Source organism: Candoia aspera, chromosome 1 (assembly GCF_035149785.1).
Source record: "Candoia aspera isolate rCanAsp1 chromosome 1, rCanAsp1.hap2, whole genome shotgun sequence".
Classification (NCBI taxonomy): domain Eukaryota; kingdom Metazoa; phylum Chordata; class Lepidosauria; order Squamata; family Boidae; genus Candoia; species Candoia aspera.
The window spans coordinates 7,168,959-7,183,729 of NC_086153.1; the positions used below are offsets into that span (position 1 = coordinate 7,168,959).

General features: G+C 44.3%; 1 protein-coding gene across 1 annotated transcript in view; it reads left to right on the forward strand.

The window, feature by feature from the left end:
- The window catches only part of AATF (apoptosis antagonizing transcription factor), an 89,806-nt gene that overhangs the window by 50,774 nt on the left and 24,261 nt on the right, over positions 1-14,771 (forward strand). The window contains exon 9 of the mRNA XM_063296733.1: positions 12,241-12,308. Within this exon, the coding sequence (XP_063152803.1) occupies positions 12,241-12,308 (68 nt within the window). The remainder of the gene's footprint in view (positions 1-12,240; positions 12,309-14,771) is intronic.

Here is a 14,771-nt window from a genome sequence, read left to right on the forward strand (position 1 = left end):
TCAAGTTATTCAAAGCTGGAGGGGGCAATCCATGTTTAGGTGTCCGGGTTGAAGTTGGGGCAGACTCGTTCAGAGCTGCTGCAGATGTCAGGACAGGAAGCCGTCAGAAAGGATTTTGTAACAGTAAGCGTTATTCAACAGGTGACTTCCTAGGAGGGGGTGGGCTCTCCTACTCTGGAGATATTTAAACAGGAGTCAAACAGTCACCTGTTGGTAATGCTGTACTGGTGGATTTCTGCACTGCAGCAGGAGGCGGGACTGGATGATCTCTGAAGTCCCCTTCAGCCTCTCCATTCTGTGGTTCTAAGAGAGTATGAATCAATGCCAGAATGTGTTAAAATGGTGCTCGTGAAGCGAACATAAGGCTGAAGAGGTGTTCAGTGTGGTGGAGTGGTAAAGGTGTTGCACTAGGAGCAGGAACCCCAGGATCTAGTCCCCCCCTCAGCCACAGAAGCTCCCTGGGGGGCTTTAGGCCAGCCATTCTCTTCCTCAGCTGCCCCTACCTCACAGGGTTGCTTGGAGAAAAATAAGAAGTGCTATGTACCGCACCTTGAGCTCTTGAAAGAAAGGCAGGATATCATGTCAATCAATAAACAGAGAAGCAATTGATTGCTGGGATGTAGGCAAGTTCAGAGGGCCCGGTAAGTTTTGAAGTCTCAGGAATCTTAATCATCTTCTGCCCTCTGCCCCCAGCACACTTTAATTTGCTGGTTCCTGGCTTCAGACTTGAGAAGTGTCACAGCTGTGTTATCCCCTCTCCGGGGAACAGAGATGCCAGGGTTAATCCAAATTAAAGCTCAAGCCGAGAGAGGTCTCAGGAGGAGAGGAACCATCTGAACGGAAACAAATTCAGTTCCCGAGAGTTACCGTGTGCTTGGGGATTTCCCACGTAGGCTTAGGGCAGGCGTGTCGAGAGCATCAGCTCAACAGGAGTGCTTGCAGTGGGAAGCTGGGGGTGTTTGTTTTTTCCTCCCCTCAAGCTTCTTCGGGGAGCCGCTGGTCCTTGCATGCTCAGTGCTCCAATGGTGTCTGCTAGTCTGCACCTGTCAAACAGAGAAAGGGGGAAGGTCCCAGAAGCCAACATCTGGCAGCTTAGCATGAAACAGACTCGACTTTGGGATGCCCTGCTATCTCTGAATATGGAGTTGGGGAGCATGGTGACTTCAGTCATTTACCCAGATCTGGCAGTGGGTTGTGACAGCTTAGCTGCCCCTCATATATCACAGGTAGACATCTGCTCAGCAGAGAGGCAGCTGGGCTTCTGATACCTCTGCTTCGTTCCCTCTCTCTGTCTCTCCTTCCTTCTTCCTCTCCCCAGGTGGCTTCTTGGAAGAGACGGTCAGTAAAGATTACCCCCTCGTGGTGTCTGTGTGATAGTGGAGATCTGGGACCCCCCTTGACAGACGGCGGTACAGTCCCCCTTTTCCTGGCCCGGGTTAATTTTCTTCCACCAAGCAGGATTTGGGAGACAGATTGGAGCTGAAATCGTAGGCGGTGATAAGGAGCAAACTGGGGGAAGTGTGTTTTCTCTCCCCTCCCAATTAAACGGACTTTATAAAAACCCATTTATTTGCCAGAGGAGGAAATCAGAGTGGAGAAACGGCTTTGAGAGGCAGGGGGGGGGACTGGGGCCCTAGTTTAGTGCCCCCCAAGTCAGGGCCCTCAGTACATGCTGGCCTGCATTTATGCTTTTTCTCTGCCTGCGTTTCTGACTGTGCATGTCTGGTAGGGAAAGGCATGCATCAAGCAGCATTGTTTCATGCAATGGCAGACAAGCTTTCTGTAGCTGGGCTCCACTTTGCTCTTGTTTTAAGTTTAGCCACAGAGAGACATACCACCAGATGGGTTGGGATCAACCTTTTTGGCCCTTATTTCATTGTGGTTCATTTTTTTTGCAAGTTTAGTTTCTCTGTTAAGTCATATAACTATATTAAGCCTACTGGGGACTTGGTTTGCCCCCTTTTACTTATTTCCCTGTAAAAAATGGAGCCCCCAAAATCACACCCCTGGATTTAGGCTTTCAGCCTGGTTGGTTTTAGGTTTAAGCTAGGTTAACCCTACTGCTAGCAAAGAAGAAGAAGGCTGGAGCTGTAAGTATGGGCTACAGGCTTCCTGCCCAGGTTAAGAGTCCTTTGAATCTGCTGAACCCAGACAGAGTTAGCACAAGCAGGGATTTTATGCTCAGATCCCAGAAACCTTCCCGAAGGAGAACCAGCCCATGCATCTGTTTTAGATTTGGAGGTCTCTTTGCTTAATGCCGGATTCTTGCAACTACAGATTTCTCTATGCTGTAGAGCACTCAAGGGGCAGATGGGGCCAGGATGAATCCTCATTTGATGTGTTTCCATTTAGAATGAAATCCTGCTTACCTCAAGAATAGCATTTATGTAAAGTACCATGTATGTAAATTGCAGCAGGTGGCAGTATCTAGCCAACCTTGGCTGGTCTCAAAAATAAAATCAGGTCAAGACTCAAGAGTACTTGGATGGGAATCCCAAATCTGAACGGGGATTCAAAAGAACACCCCAGAAGAAGGCCGTGGCGGATCACTCCCTCATTGTTGCCAGAAGAAACTACATGTTAGCCCACCAGTTAGACCAGAGAAGAAAATGAACTCCACAGGAAGGCTAAAACTCCTTTTATTGAGATTGGCTATAATAACAGAACCTTGCAGGCCTGATTGTGCTGGACCTCCTCCTCCTCCTCCTCCCTCCTCCTTATAGTTCAGCAAATTAAGGAGGCTTCCAAACATTGTCTCTTAGTTCTGGACTTAAAAATGCTGCAGCCGCTTTTGCCTAGGCAACTGTTTCTGCCTATTCCCATCAAGTTCATCTTCCCTATTCTCTGCACTATGCAAATGGGTCTGTGAAGTCACCAGGAGCCAAAGTTGATTCAAGAGAGACTTGACCCATCCTTTTCCGTCTGAATTTAATTAAAACTGATTTGGTCACAACGTCCGGAGGTCCTTGGCTTTCATGCCTCTGTGGACCTCTGAATTTTAGACTATAATTTGAGCCTTTGCTTAGTGAAAGAGAGCCCGTGACTCTCTGAAACAACATGGCCCATTGTTGAACATCTTGTATCACGAAGAAGTTCCTCCATTCCTATCTCCGTTCATTTCACCAACATAGCCTTAAAAAAAATTGAGTAGAACTCAACTTGTGTCAATTTTCATGGTCACATCGATGTTGGTTTCTCGGCAGTGGTGAAGCATTGGTTTAGTACTGCTACCTTCTGGGCATTTTTGTTTGACTTCCCAGTTGAGCCTTCAGTCTCAGGATCACCTTGTGGTCTCCCATTCAAGTACTAGCATGGTTCTGTTTGGCTTAGCTATTTTAGCTCAGCCAGAATTGGCAAGGTGCTGCCCCTTGGCTAAGCACTGGCGCAGTATACATGTCTAAAAACCTTATCTATGACTTGAGGGCTTTCGTCACTCAAGGGTAGAAGGACCAGGGGAGTTAAAACTTGGTCAGTTCTCTACAAAAGTTTAAAAAAATATAATGGTGAATCTTGATCTGCCTCTGCCTGACTCTGCCTTAGGAGCTTTTGAGTGACCACAGCAAGCAACCAGTTCCTGGAGATATGTCAGAGCCATTTTTGTGTTTTTGATTTGGCAGTATCCTGGGTTTCTCTCCAGTCCTGACCTGAGGGCATGTGGGGAGTAGTTAATGAATTTTAAGACTAGGAACTGCAAATGTTTTGTGTGTACATGTGAAATTTCTGATATCACATTGTAGAGGAATTATGAACAAAATCCAGCCAACTACTCCAAGCCAGTATTAGTGAAAGATGGAGAGAACCAGCTTGTATTCCCCCCTCCCCCCTGCTTTCTTTCTGACAAGCTGGTTTACCTTAATTAAACTGGTGAGTGATTAATATAGACAGTTGATCTCGTGGCTCTCGTTAGGTGCGTTTAGGATTTTTGCAGAAATTGGCAACGCCTGCAGCCATTCCATAGGTTAATGGCAATACAGGAATATTATCATCGGCGTGCATCTCCAGAATGGCTGAGTAGATGGTTAATAGCACGTTTTAAAGCTTAGTTTGGGGGTCTCTCTTAATAGTCTATGAAGAAAACGGCACCTTGTCATTGCTTTTGGCAGTTAACAAGCAGGAATCGGGAGTCATCAACAGCGGGAGGGGAGTTCCTTCCCCGCCAGGTTGTTGCTGAGCTAGAAATAGATGTAATCCACCTCTAATCTCCAGCAGCTGGGGATCAGCCTCAGCATCGCCTCTGTAAAGTTGGAATTAAGAGTAAACTGCTGGCTTGTGCCATCCTACGTCCTGGAGAGACCAACTAGATACATTGGGGTATCTTTGAGGCAGGGCTGGCAGGCAGCTGCCCCTTCTTGTTACTCCCCAGAAGCTGGTGCTCTCAGGTATACTGCTGCTGACATTGGAGGTTTCATCTCCTTGTCATGCCAAGCAGTCATTGGTTGCACCATCAGCCATGGCTGCAAGACTCAGCTGTTTATTAAATTTGCACTGTCCTGCTCTTGATAATTCAAGAAGTTTTGGTTTTGGTTTTTAACAACCCTGTGCTGCTTTGGGGTACTGTTGGGTTTATGACTTTGGCACCCATTTTTCCGTAAATGTGGAGCTTCTCCCCTCTTCTGTGACAAGACTCATAGCACTGAAAACGCTAACATTGACAGCAGCTGCTTCCCTGAGTCACTTCTGCCTGTTGTGCAGGATTGAAAGCGGCAAAGAAGAAACAGGCGGCAGATTTAAAGTGCTATAACCAGGGGTATCTACAAAGTGTGGTCCTTTGTAGATAGCGTCCATAACACCAGAATGATGCAATTGAAGCTCTGCCTATATTTTATATCCAATTTTAAAAGTCTTCCAGAACTTTTAAGGGAATTAAAAGTACAGGTAGTCCTCGCTTAACAACCTCAATTGGGACCAGAATTTTGGGTGCTAATCAATGCAGTCGTTAAGCGAGGCATCATGTGACCAGACCCGATTTTACTACCAATTTTACCGTGGTTGTTAAGCGAATCACTGCAGTCATTAATTGAATCACATGGTTGTTAAGTGAATCAGTGGTTCCTGTCCCAATTTGGCTTGTTGGAAACCAGCTGGGAAGGTCGCAAATCGCGATCACATGACCACAGGATGCTGCAACCAGTTGTAAATGTGAGCCAGTTGCCAAGTGCCCAAATCACAATTACACGACTGTAAGTAAGTAAGTGACTTTTTTTAGCCCATCATATCTCTGAACCATTAAACGAATGGTCGTTAAACGAGGACTACCTGTAGAGGCCATTTCCTCATTCTGCCTGGGAAAGCTGAATTTAGCCTTTCCTTTCTTTAATAAGCTAGCTTTCCTTGTACCAGTTCTTTGGAACATGCTATGCAGGAAGAAAAGCAGCTGTGCACCCCACCCCATCCTACCCCATTCTGGCTGGGGAAGATGGGTCGCAGTTCAGCCCACCTGGAGGAAGTGTGGGCTCTTCCCTCCACTTAACAGTCCAATTCATTTTGCTCATGGATAGCTTTGTGAATGGTCGGAGGAGATGGGCTGTGACAAATTTGTTAGATAGATAGATAGATAGATTAGATAGATAGATAGATAGATAGATAGATAGATAGATAGATAGATAGATGGATGATAGAAACTTATTGAGATGACTCGAGCAAGTGAGCCAAGCTGCTTGGCACACAAAAAAAGTCAAATGGCGCCCATTTTGCAGGAGGCCAGAGGAGAAGAAGCAGCTGGATTTAACAGTCACTTTTCCCAGGCATTTCTTCACTCTGTCTTGATTTTTTTTTTTAATGCTGTGGGTGTGATTTACTTACATTAGACACCGGGAGATGCTCTCTGTCATTTCTAATAGAATACGTGTGGTCTGGCTACATTTTTTTCGGTTTTGGCTAATAAATTCCAGTTGGAATTGCTGAGCTTAATGAAATATTACAACTTCACAACTAAGACGGGGGATATTTGTTCTTCTTCCCTTTTTTAAGGCCCTGTACTAGAATGAAAAAAAGAGGACTAGTTCTTTCAGTAAATTAGTTTATCATTTATCCTGTATTTCCAAGCCCTTGCTTGGCTCTGGAATCCATCTGGGGAGGGGGAGAAGCCGTCTGCTGGCTGGGAGGCTGTGAACCAAAAGGCAGAAAATCTAATTATATTTCTCAAAAACGGAAAGCTACCAGATTTTGTGTGTATGTGTATGTGCAAGCTAATTTTTTTCCCTGTGGGTAACTTCCCTTCCATCCTGGTAAGCTTACTATTATATTATTTTATTTTATTTCATTACTATTATTAGTGTGCCATGTTTAGGTTCAAAAGCTTTTTTGCAACAACAACCCCCCCAGAACATTAGTAAGATCATCCTTCTTCAACCTTGCAGCCTGCAGGGGAATTAAGATTCAGACTCCCCAGGCAGATCCCCATGTTCACTTTCCCCACCTGTATTAAGATCCTCAGGTCTAACTGCCCCTAATGTCCTTACTTTAACTTTTTGCCACCTGGTAGAGACCAACTCCTCCTCATTTGCATGAATTGGCTTCAGCCAACGGGTAGCCTAAACCAGGGTTTTTCAAAGGGCAGAACCCTAAGATGCTACAAGAACTTAATGGAGTTTCCTGAGAAACTGAGAGCAAAAGAAAAAAAATTCATTTCAAAGACAGCCACTTTTCTGTCATAAGAGTTTTCCCTCTTGATTAGAGCTTCTGGGATTTTTATTTTTTTTAAAGAACTGACTGGTTTCACAGCCTGGAAAAACTGAAATCGGTGTTGCTGTTCCAAAGCTCAGACACACTCACACCATAGACAGAAATATTAGGAATCATATGCTAGGGGAGGCTGCGGGGTCCACCTTCAGTGGCTGGAAGGTCAGTGCCCAATGCTGTTCTTGGTCACCTGAAGATGGATCCAGCAGGAAAGGGATCTACTCTCACAGTATCCCAGGGAGGAGAGTTCATGAGACTTATTTACCGCACCGTTTCAGGATGGAATGTCTGAAGGCAGCCTCTGTGCGTGGAAACCTGCCTATTCAGGTTTAATGAATTTTAATATTCATACTTAATAAAGGTGGATGGTTCTGACGATGCAGCCCCCCTATAGATGTCTGCCAAGGGAATTGTGGCAATTGTTCACCTGGCTGTGTAGTCAGTGATGCCTCCAGGAGTTCTAATTTTCCCAGCTAAGGAGGCCAGTGCGATACATTCCTTAACCCACGTACTGATGGAAGAATATCCGAGTGGCCTGTATCCCTGGATCACCTGTACAATAGGAGGTGAACTGGGCATCCTCCTGAGCTTGTTTGAAATTGACTCTTAATGTTCAATACGCATGATATTTCTTCCAGATAGGCTCTTTGGAATAGAAGGGATTTGGAACAATTTCCTGTGCCCTGTAAAATTTTGAAGCAAGAATCTGGTCTTGGCACCTTGATCCTTGATCCTCCTTCATTGAGAAGTCCCCTAAATTCACCAACCCTCCTAGCTATGGTTACACGGCCACCCCAAAGTCTGTTTTCCAAGTGAGGATGCTAATCCCGATCTGCGAAAGGGGCTGAAGGGGGGTGGGGGGTTAAGAATTTGAGGACTTGTGTCAGATCCCATCATGGAAAACCATGAGTAATTGCCAGAGACATGAGAGACCAGCTCACAGAAGTGTGTCCAAGAGAAACTCTCCTTGTCCACCCAAAAGGACTGATCCCAACGCAGTAGCCTGCCTATGTGTGGTATTTGCTGCCTGCCCACGGTCCAGTCTGGTAGTAACCCACAAAGTTATGGTACTCCTGCTGCTGCTTTCTCCTGTGCCACCATCCGTACTTCCACCAGGTCATCTGGTATATCTTCCTAGTGTGTGAGTGCCCAGATGCCAGCCTGGTCTCTACTGCCGAGTTTGGCAATCTGGCGCTCAGCAGTTGCCCCCATTGACTATTCAGGGGTGTAATTGTAGGCACTCTGGATCCGGATGAAGGTTTGCTTAGCATGTCTGGGTTCGGGCGTGTCTCGGTGGGCCCTCCCTTACCTCCATTAGTGCAAGAACTGTAGCTTCCTGGCTAGTAGGGGCGATCAGTGTCAGTGGAAAACCCTGGAGGAGCCTTTCTGGCCCCTGCACCACCATCTTCATTAAAATAATAAGAAGCACACACACACACATCCCAAATACTCCAGAAAATAGGAAATATTGCCCTCCGTTTTGCAGCCTTTGTTCTTCCCCAACATTTTCCATGCAGCCCAGCTACAAAAAAAAGTCCTGTCTTTAAAGACTAACATGTTTATTAAAAGTTTTAACAGACCGCCGTTTTCTACAGAAGATAACAATAATCTAGTCTAGCAAGCCATTTACCCAGAAGGAAATACTTGGTTACCTTTGCTCTGAAATAATTTAATTAAAATGAAGGGATGGTGCCGCAGAGTGGGAAGAAACTTCAGCCAAGGGGTTTTTTTTTCTTAAATGTTCGGGAATTCCCCTTCTTACAGTATTGGCCGCGAACTTAGCCATGCTTTTCAACCAAGCCCTCCAGGGGCGCTGGTTACATCGGTTTGCCGTGTTACCCTGCATATGGGTGGATTTGGATCTTGTATTTGGCTGCCAGGAGTGACTGTGATGAAGTGGAGGAGATAAACTGATAGATTGCGAGCCAGGAAGATGTGGGAGAATCAATCAGAGAAACGGCACAGAGAGAGGAAGCTGGTTTGGTTTCCTTGTTTCTGTTCCCTCCGGTTCCTAGCCTCGAGAACAAAACCGTAGTCCCTTTGCACTTAAGAACCCTGAATATAATTGCTACAGTAATAATAATTTGGTGGGGAGAAGGGGGAAAATAAATGGAAGAACCATCATGGGATGCTTTTAAAATTGCTTGTTGTATTTATTTTTCTTTAAAGGGAAAGATAAAAAGAGTTCTTAAGGAGAAAGGGTTTTATAGTTTTGTTTTGTTTTGTTTTGTTTTATTAATACATAATGTTTGCCCAGCGAACACGATTTGGTAGAGATGCCAGACTTTACCAAGATTTGACTTACAGCTCTGGGACACAGAGGAAGGCTGTTTCTTCTCTCTTGGCCTTGGCCCATCCCACCCCAACCCAGGCTCCTGGTGAATGATCCATAAAGCTATCTATATAAAAGATCAAGGAACAGAGGCATAGATAAAGTGACTGATTCCTGAACGGATAGGAGACGGTCATAAACTTCAAAAAAAAATAATAATCTGAGTTGGTGAAAGTACAATAATGGGTCTTTTCCAGTGTTCTTCACATTATTCAAGAATGTTCTGCTCCTCAGTGGTATAGCAAGCCACTCGGATGCAGAGGAAATGTTATTGTCTTCTGTTCTACCACATAGAAAGAATGCCAGATGAAGTGACTGCTAAAACTGGCCTGAAGCCACCAAAGCTGTAAAAAGCTTGTCTTCATTCTCATGCATCTTTTTGTGTATTTTTCTGCTGTCTCTGTAGTTGTCATTCCATAACTGAGTCCCTTGCCTCTGTCACTTTCCTCTGGGCATAAATAAGACAATTGCTATTGGGTGGGAGGTGGCGGGGGGAGAAATAAGTTCCTGCCTAAACACTTTGCCTTGTAATTCCAGGAAGAAGCTATAAATTAGGAGGTGGAAAAGAGCATGCAACTCCACCTCCTTTTAATAATATCTAGTTAAACCTCCCTTATTGTTCTGATTTCATTCTGCAGTAAGGGAGGACATCTGGTGGTAGCTTTAACTAGGCAAATCTACCTGAGTTCCCAACATGGCACCAACGGGCACCCTGGGGTCCCTGCCAGTCTTCCTGCCCCATCTGGCTACATTGAATGGGTTTTTTCCCCCAGATTCTTTTAATTTTTTAAAAAAGGGAAAGTATCATGCCGCACAGTAGAAGTACCAGCCTCTCAGCATAATCTCTGTTTCCAACAATGCCTCTTAGCCCCCAGAGGCATGCTTAGAAAATAAGATGGTGGGTGGCTGCGTCGAAATGCTCGTTTGAAGCTGTGCCTAGTGGGCCCTGAAGAAAAATGACAAAGGTGAGCTGAGTCGGGAGAGAGAATATGGGGGCCTGGAGGGGAAGACTGGCTGTTTCAAGGTTGGCTCAGCCTATCACAGTGTAGCCCATTGTGTGGGCACAATGGAATTTTAAATGTGCCCACTTTCAGTGTGGAAGCGGAGAATCTTCTGCATCTTTTAGCCTCTGGTCTGGTTACACGGATTTAACTAATCTGCATCGGCTAATCCAGAAGCCAAATCCACTTGCTTGGGGTTTAATGTGTAACTTCTCTCACCCACCTAGGGCAGAGATGGATGTTCACCCACCTTTCTCCCTGTGTTTTCTGCCTGACCTTTTAAAGATCCTCAGCTGATATAGACAGGGTGGATTAAACTAATCATAAAATGATGAAGGGAATGCTGCAACGCTCATTGATTTGCCTGAAATTAACTGTAGTACAATAAGTCTTCCTAATGGCATTCTGTGTTGCACTCCCAAGTGAGTTCCGCTTTCCTCATTTTTTTTCCCCGCTTCCTTTCCGTCACACCAAAGATCCCTCCACCCCACCCAGTGATGAAGATCTTGCATCCGTTCCTAAGCTTCCTTTCCAAGCTCAGTGGAGTGTAGCTATGACCATGGCCAAAAGCCTACTGGAAAAGACATGATGGCCCTCTTCTTTTAGGGCTTCAAGGCTTGTCCTGGATGAGTTGGGTTTGTATGGTGTCTCCACAGTTTTGGGAAGGGGCCGTAGCTTAGTTTCTCATGTCTTATGAGTAGGAGATCCCAAGTTTGCTCAAAACCCCTAGCAGGGGATGAAGAAGGCAAACCAGTCCCTGTATCTGATGTGCTTTTGATGGAACCTCCAATGAGGAGACTTCTGAGAGGAAAGGGAGGATGAAAATCCATTTCGATTCACCAAGACAAGGGCTGGCAACCTAATGCCCGTAGCAGCAGAGAATCTGTCCCATACCCAGACTGTGACTCCCAGCATGTACACGCTAACATTCCTCCATGGGATCTCCTGAGAGGTACATCGAGATCATGGGCATGAGAACACCTAAATCTTGTGAGAATTCCAGTACTTTAAATGCCAGTGGGGCACCTGGTATACCTGAAAAGATTGGCAACCCCTGGACTGGAAAATAAGTTCCACTAATAATCTATCCCAGCCTTTCTCAACCTTTTGACCCTGGAGGAACCCTTGAAATATTTTTCAGGCCTCGGGGAACCCCTGCACATTCAGACTCAAATGTAGGCCAGAAGTTACAAAATTATTATATTCATTTCACGTGTGGGCCTGTACAGATGCATTAACAGTGTTCTTAAATTAAAAATAAAGAATGAAACTTACCTTTTTAATGTGAAGTTGCCCAAATTTGAAATATTTTTTAAAATAAATTGTGATCTCCCAGGGAACCCCTGGTGACCTCTCGTGTTACCCTAGACTTCCACGGAACCCTGGTTGAGAAACCCTGGTCTCTTCCCTTTTGAAATTTCTTAGCTGTGTTCAGTGTAAGCTTAATTTTGTAGTCTTAAAAAATCAGCATTTGGTTAACCCTGTTCCTGTGGATCTCCTTGGGTAGAACTCTGGAAGACTTGCTTCTTACTGAGCCACCCTTGTCTCTGCAATCAAATAGACTAGATCATTTTTATTGTTTAGTGGTCTTTTTTTTTTTAAGAGAGCTGACAATCTGGTGAGGAAATCCAGGCTGAGTTCCACAAGGCTGTAAATCTTTCTTTTGAGTGGCGTTGTTCTTTGTTCTGGGCAGCTTAAAGTGGGGGTTCTCAAACTTTTTCAGGCCATGGAACCTGTTAGTTTTTTTTTTTTAAGAGTTTTTGGAACCCCTGATCCAGAGGCAAAGCCCTTGTGATAGAACTTGTCCAGATTTGAGCAAACGTTTTTTTTTTCCCCTTTTAATCTGTCGCAGAACCCTAGTAGGCTCTCTTGGAAAAACCCTGGCTTAGAGTATAATCAAGAACAATAGAACCATAATACATCCAAATCACACTAATTTAGCTACATCAGAGGGTAACAATACACCAGAAGTTTAAAACTCAAGAAATGGAAGACGAGCCAGTTTCTTTCCTAAACCAAGAAGTCATAATTTAGAGTATCTCTCTGGGTGTAGCGCAGAAGGAAAATCAAGAGAACATGCCATTCTTGGAGAGCGTGGCTCCCAGCTTCAGAAGTCATGGTGCAAAGCTAGGAAAGATCGTCTTGATCCTTACCTGCAAATTCAAAATCCTTTAAGCTTTGTCTTGAACTGTTTCTGAATGTCATTTCCCTTTCTCTTGCTCCCAGCTCCTCCGGGAACTTATTGAACGCAAAACCAGCTCTTTGGACCCAAATGACCAGGTGGCAATGGGCAGGTAAGCACATCCTTTAGCACAAGCCTTTAGCAATAGATAGAAGCTGTACTACTGATAGCTCATGGTCAGACACTCTTTTTTTTTGTAGAGGCTCTGTTTTTAAAGCCTCTTCCCCCCCTGCTAAATAAAAGAATATTTCATTTTATTATATTATATTTTATTATATTTCATATTTTGTCACCGGCCATCTCGCTAAGAGTGACTCTGGGCAGTTTACAATAAAATTAAAATAACTACAGATTAAAATACAGTAAAAGCAAAATTCTTCATGAAAATATAAATATATATATAAAATCCAAGATGGCGAATACAGAGATCTTACTTTAATACATATAATTCCCCGGGGCCTCTTCAGGGCGCTAGCTACCCCCATGATTGATTGCCACTCCTCCTGCCCCAGGCGAGATGGCAGAGCCAGGTCTTCCTTTTGGAAGGCTGGGAAAGTGGGGGCCTGCCTCACCTCTGGGGGCAACGTATTCCACAGGGTGGGGGGACTACCTGTATAACAACTGTTTTGCAACTGTTCGTTTAACAATGGTCCGAAGTTACAACAGCCTAGGAAAATGTGCTTTACAATCTTCTCACACTTACAACCATCACACCACCTCCATGGTCACATGATTGCAATTCGGGCACTTGGCAGCTGTCTTGCATTTACAACCAGTTGCAGCTTCCTGCAGTCACATGATTGCGATTTGTGACCTTTTTTTCTTTCTTTTTTTTTGCTGGTTTCCAGCAAACAACGTCCATTGGGGAAGCTCGATTTGCTTAAAATCCATTGTAAAACGGTCATAAAATTGGGTAAGAATTTTACGAAAAAGAAAGGAGTATATATGTTTTTGACAGATACATTGAAAAGCAATAAAATTTCATTCCGTTGGGAAAGATTAGAAGGGGTGAGCTTTACATTCCGAAAGAGAAGGTACAAAGTGAATTCAGTGCATAAAGCAAAAGACTTTTTAGAGAGAGAGAGAAAAGATTTAGAACAGGACTAGAACAATGCTTTTTAACCTCAGCAGCTTTTAAGATATGTGGGCTTCAACTCCCAGAATTCCCCAGCCAGCCATGCTGGCTGAAGTATACTGAGAGTTGAGGCCCACACATCTTAAAGTTGCTGAGGTTGAGTAACACTGGTTTAGAAGATGATGGAGCACAACATTTGTGCTATGGATGACCGACTATAGGCACACATGGTCTCAGTCAGCCTCCACAAGTTTACTTGGGCTCCAGTCAAATATCCTGTTGAACTTTGCACTGTTTTACTTGTGTTGAAAAGACAAAATTTTTGTCTTCCAAATTTGAGCTCCAGATTACCTTCTGCTGCCACTCATTTAAAAAAGGCTGCCTGGTCCTGGATTTGCTTCTGTCCTGTATGTTTATCTCTGCCTCCTTCCCACATACGTTCTGAAGGTGGCTCACAATTAATACTGAAGACAAGTTAGTATAATAAATAGCAACAATATAAAATATAAAGACAAGCAAATTATTATGAAAGGAGTACAGCATGAAATGAAGCCAACAAAAGCCTGAAAAAGAGAAATATAGGTTTCAAGTACAGGTAGTCCTCACTTTACAACCATAATAGGGACCAGAAAAATTGGTTGTTACGCACTGTGGTCGTTAAATGAGTCACGTGACCAGACCTGGTTTTATGACCATTTTACAATGGATGTTAAGCAAATCGAGCTTCCCCAATGGACATTTTTTGCTGGAAACCAGCAAAAAAAGTTGCAAATCGCAATCAATACAATATAAATATAGGTAGTCCTTGGTTGGTTATGGCAGTTGGGACCGGAATTTCCATCGCTAAATGACACAGTCGTAAAGTGCAGCATCATGTGACTGCACCGCTTAGCAACGGCAGTTCCGGCAGTTCCAGTTGCCATTGTTAAATGAATCCTGCGATGTCGTTAAGTGCAACATCATGTAGTCTCTATTTGCGACCTCCTGCCGGCTTCCCCACTGAGTTTGCTTGTTAGAAACAAGCAGTGAAGGTTGCCTCAGTGACCGTGAGGCACTGTAATGTTGCAATTGCGAGCTGGGCACCAAATGGCCAGATCACGATTACGTGACCGCAGGGACGCTGCAACGGTTGGAACTTCCAAGGACCGGTCATAAGTACCCCTCGTTCAGCACTGTTGTAAGTTTGAATGGTCACTGAACGAGTGGTCATAAAGTGAGGACCACCTGTATGTTGTAATCCACTTAGTTAAATACATAATAACAAAATACAGATTGGAAAGTAAGGGTCATATTACACCTGCCATGTTTACACTGCAACCAGGCAGTATTAAGCTATAATCCTTCTTGCTTCTTGATTGGCATCTGTTAAAAAAAAAAAAGTTTAGTGTAAAACCCATCTGTACTTCCTGGGAATTGCTGAAGACTAGGTGCTAGGTTCATGCGTATCTCTATAAAAATTGCAGTGGGAAGTACAAGCTGGACAGTTTCAGTCTCTGCAGA